At 28.0% G+C, this 4,954-nt stretch overlaps 2 protein-coding genes across 2 annotated transcripts in view; one reads left to right on the top strand and one right to left on the bottom strand.

The window, feature by feature from the left end:
• The first annotated feature begins 127 nt into the window (after positions 1–127).
• Positions 128–2,514, top strand: LOC108579303 (T-complex protein 11-like protein 1). Its single transcript, XM_017942813.1, has 7 exons — positions 128–207; positions 559–670; positions 776–1,066; positions 1,141–1,659; positions 1,751–1,935; positions 2,010–2,176; positions 2,237–2,514. Exons 1-7 carry the CDS (start codon positions 170–172, stop codon positions 2,482–2,484), a joined length of 1,560 nt encoding a protein of 519 aa, XP_017798302.1. The 5' UTR covers positions 128–169; the 3' UTR covers positions 2,485–2,514.
• A 1,512-nt stretch (positions 2,515–4,026) lies between these two features.
• LOC108578927 (regulator of telomere elongation helicase 1 homolog) overlaps positions 4,027–4,954 on the bottom strand; it is a 3,767-nt gene continuing 2,839 nt past the window's right edge. The window contains 2 exon segments of the mRNA XM_017942349.1: positions 4,027–4,266; positions 4,389–4,899. Coding sequence (XP_017797838.1) covers positions 4,027–4,266; positions 4,389–4,899 — 751 coding nt within the window.

Here is a 4,954-nt window from a genome sequence, read left to right as displayed (position 1 = left end):
GGAAATTTTATATTGTTTATATTGTTTAAAACAAATATATATTTTTTAAAATGTAATTGAATACACGATAAAATGCTGTTTTGTTAGGAATAAAGTTTTGGTTGGTGCTGGACTAATATGGGGTATTAGTCTTTGCTGTCTCTTCATTAGTCGCAAACTTCCAGGATCAATGGCATTATTAAATTTTATTCCTGGTATTTTATTTTGGTCAGTGTTTGTGTGATGACAGTATTAAGCATAAACATTTAATGCCTTCACTTTTATTTATTTAATTGTTTGTTGACCTTAATGTATTAATTGCAATTTTGTAAATAATGATTATAGTATGGAATACAAATAAAAGTTCCTAATTTAATTCCATCACTAACTATATGATTAATATTAATCAAAATATTTATACAATTAATTGATAATATTAATTTACTGTCGTTATTTTTCAACATGATATTTTTGTGTTTAGTAATATTTACTGTTATTTATCACAATACATATACCTTTTTTAAGTAATATAATTTTAAATGACAAAATTAATTTTTAAAAATATATATTATTATATAGGAATCAAAAAGTGGAAAATGATGAAGAACAGAAATGTAATGTTAATGAAGCTAGTACATCTGTACCTGTAAATTGTGAATCTGACTCTCACTCTGAGACAGAAGAAGAAAATGCAAAGGGGTAAGTTATATGATCATTTTTTAAATTTGCTTACTGAATGGATATGTTCAGATATTACATTAATATTTGTATGATTAATTATGTTTTGTACAGGCAGAAAATACCAAATTTCATGGTAGGTGGATTAATAGGAGCATCACCTCCAAAATTTGTTTCTCTTGAAGAAATTATAAAGGCTGCAAATGGCATGAAAAATATGGCATTAGCACATGAAATTGCAGTGGACAAGAATTTTCAGTTACAAAAGCTTGATCCTGATGATGGCACATTTCACAGAAGAGTAAAAGAAATTATGCATAAAGCTTTTTGGAATTTGTTAGCAGAGCAATTAGCAGAAGAACCTCCTAATTATACACAAGCATTGGTTTTATTGAAAGAAATTAAAGAAGTAATATATTTGCATGGATTTCCTGAAGCAAGAGGAAGTTTTTATATCCGTTAATAATTTTTTTCTTTTTGTAGACATTAGATGAACTAGTATTGCCACATCACGCAAAGATTCGTGAAAATTTAAGGGAAGCACTTGATGTAGATCTAATTAAACAACAAGCAGAAAAGGGTGTTTTGGACTTCCATCATTATGCACAATATGTGATTTCAATTATGAGCAAAATTTGTGCACCAGTAAGAGATGAAAAGATTAGAGAGCTTAGTCAAAAGACAGACGTTATTGAAATATTCAAAGGCATAATGGAAGTGCTGCAACTAATGCGGCTTGACTTAGCAAATTTTACTATCACTATGATGAGACCAAATATAGTTGCTTCAAGTATTGAATACGAAAAGGCCAAATTTGCTGAGTTCTTAAAAGTCAATACAAATGGTTTACAATTTACAGAGAAATGGTTATTAAGGCATTTCGATCCAACAAAAGTTACAAGTAATTCGTCTGACGTTAATTCTGTGTGCCAGCTTACACATTATCTTTTAACAGAAGCATATCTTGATCTTCTGGAATGGGATTTTAGTCCAGATGCAGAAGTATGTGTTAAAGCATTTATATTAATAATATAATTAATATTATATTACTTAAATTAGTATTATGAATATTTTTATTATGTTTGATTTGCAGACTTTGATGCTTGATCAAGGTAGATTATTAGAAATGCGTGATAAGACCAACAGATTAAGCATTATGGGATCTGTAATATTGTTAGTAAACAATACAGTTGGTGCACCAATTCATGGAGTATCAAGTTTTAAGAAAAATATTAAGGAACACCTTAATGTATTGTTAAATTCTGTACATTCAAATAAGTATGTAGATAATAGCATTTGTATCTATAAGTAATAAAATTACAAGTTGAATTTGTCACTTCTATTGTTATTAGGGAATTGGAAACTGTAATGCCAAATATTGTATTGCAAGTCAAAGCAGATTTAAAAACAACATTGCAAGAAATAGGTGCTACTCTTCTCTCTTCAGAGATGGAAACACTATTAGAAGGACAAATATTGGATCTCATTAATCCAGAACACAAAATCAAACATCTGATAAGTAAGCATCTGTATAAACTTATCAAGTCAGTTTTTTTATTTGATTTGTGTATCTTTTTAGATTTGAGAATTCGGCAGTTTTTACAAAAAATAATATCAACTCAATCTGCGGCACCGCAGCAAGTACCACCTGGACTTTCATCACTTCAGGAAGAGTTAACAGCCATAGCAGCCCAATTTTTAATACTTATTTCTCATAATCGAAGTGTATTCGGAGAATATTACCAAGAAATCATTACCAATGCACTTATTAAAAAAGAAACTGAGAGTACTAAAGATACGAGTGAAGTTCTTACCATGGAGTTGTAAAAAAAATTAAAGATTTAAACCAATCTTTGTAAGGGAAATATATTATGTGTTCATAAAATAGCACATTAATTAAAACATAAGTGATATATGCATCTTAATGTAGCAGTTCATTTGTTTTTATAAGTTAAAGTTTATAACAAAAGAAAAAAATCCATTAAAAATATATAGACAAAAGTGTTATATAAGAAAGATTCTAACATTGATATAAGTTACAAATGACACAATTACACGAGTAAAAAATACACATGAGAACATATTTTTATAGATAGTAATAAATTGTTTTTAATTTCATGTAAGCATTAATTTATGTATAAGTTAACTATAACGTAATTTTCATTATCTAGTATTATGACGTGCAACAACTTATTTTCTGTACTTGGTGCTTCAAAATATTTTCCAAATAGTGTATTACGCAATGTATTGAAAAGAATGTAACATATTTTCAATACATATACATGTGAAAATTAAATCAATTTGTAATTAAAATTTATTCGATTTTTTTTAAATAACTGTAACTTGTTTCATAACGTTACTTATTGTTCAAAAATACAGCCTGTCTCTAAGTATGTGTCGTTTAAAATAATTAGTAAATAATAGGGAGCACGAGCAAAATTTTTTTCCATTATTCTTTCTGTAGATGTACTTCTTCAATAATTTTTCAAGGTCTTATCAGGATATTTGACATTTTTTAAGTCAAACATATTACAGATTTCAGAAGCGTTTCAGCGGGATGTCTACTTGAAAAGTGATACATTGTACACTGCGCATGCGAGGCATCTGTTCGCCTCTATTCATAGTGTCTGCGCGGCGCCAAATGAAGTGCATCATACCAAACTTTATTTTTTTTTTTCAATGTTCTCGAAATCTCACCATCATTTTGAAAAACTTATTTTACAGGTTAAAGTTCAAGCAATTCAATTATATTTTTTCAAATTGTTCTATGGGTGGGAACAACGTTAAATCAGCAGTTGAAAATTTAGCAGGTTAAAGTTCAAGCAATCTGATGGTATTTTTTCAAACTGCTCTATGGGTGGGAACAGAGCCAAATCAACAGTTGAAATTTTAGCAGTGATTATTGTTATGTTTGCTAATAATAAATAAAATTTTATATACATATTCGAAAAGAGTATTTCTTTAGCTTTAAAATGAGTCCAAGGTCGAAGCATTATCTTTATACAAAACCGAAATATTACCGTTAAAGTGAAGACATGTCGGCTGATTTCGTCTAATTTTTAAAAACTCTAACATTAAATGTCTTGAAAACCATTGGAGATAAAAAACTAAAATTTTACAATTTAGTTTCATAAATCCTGCGAGTTTGAAAAAATCGGTAACTATGACACGCAATTGAATGGACGTTGAATGGCTTATCCACGCTTACATATGCATAAATAATATCTACATGGATTATAAGGTATAAATAATTTTATATACTTGTTCTAATGAACGGTAATAATAAGACTATTATACATTATAAAAAATGTTCAATTTATTAACACTTTTAATGTACTTTTAATTAAAATTCTTTACATTATAGTGTTATCAGTTTTTTAGTTTTCTAATGCTACTCATGTTATGTTTGTACATTTTCCATAAGAGCAACATGAGCTTCAAATACAATAATGTGTTGTAACTACCTGTAAATAAATGAAGTAATCCTTTGTTTGGTGAAAATAAATTTTGAAGCACTCTCAGTAATTCCTCGAAGTTGCCTGTTTTTGTATATTCTTGTATCATTTTTGCAAACGTTTTATAATCAATTTCTGATAATGAGCGTTTCACCTAATATATATTACACATTTAAACTATTTAATTTGAACCAGAATTATTACTATTGTAAGATTTTTATTAATTAAAATTTATATACCATTGATCATAATTAATTATTACAGATGATTACTTACTTTTTTCAAATATGCTTTGCCCAAAATCTTTTTGTCAGTGTCATTACTAGTTTCTTCGAATATTTGTTGTGAATTTATTGAATTATCTGTATGTTCTGTATTCGCAGATGAGGAAGTTGAAGGACTAGACAAGTATTCATTGAATTCTACTGGTAACATTTTTATCTTTCGTTTTTTTGTAGCTGGTTCGTTAATATTTTTTGTTAATTCACAAACAGTGTAATTGTTTTTTAATTTACAGTCGTTAAAATTAATTACTGGCTTTGATTCTGTTGCTAAAACTTCAAAAAAATTTTTTTTCTTTGTCTCAACCTTCTTTATATTCTTTTCAGTTTCATTAGCATAAGAATCAATATTGAAAGTATCGTCTGTCGAAGACTTTTCTAAATGCTGTTTTGATGTATCTTTTGCGGTACGAGAAACAGTTGTGTCAAAAGATGCTGACATTGCTGGTAATGAAATATCACTATTCACGGATCGTCCTCCAATCATATTTGGTTGCGGTAACTTGAAATGATCATATAATATAGTATAATAATAATAAAATTCATTTTTTTTTTTTTTTT

Source organism: Habropoda laboriosa, unplaced genomic scaffold (genome assembly GCF_001263275.1).
Source record: "Habropoda laboriosa isolate 0110345459 unplaced genomic scaffold, ASM126327v1 scaffold14, whole genome shotgun sequence".
NCBI classification, from domain to species: Eukaryota; Metazoa; Arthropoda; class Insecta; order Hymenoptera; family Apidae; genus Habropoda; species Habropoda laboriosa.
The sequence above is the reverse complement of the archived record's forward strand: the minus strand, read 5'-3'. Positions and strand labels throughout refer to the sequence as shown.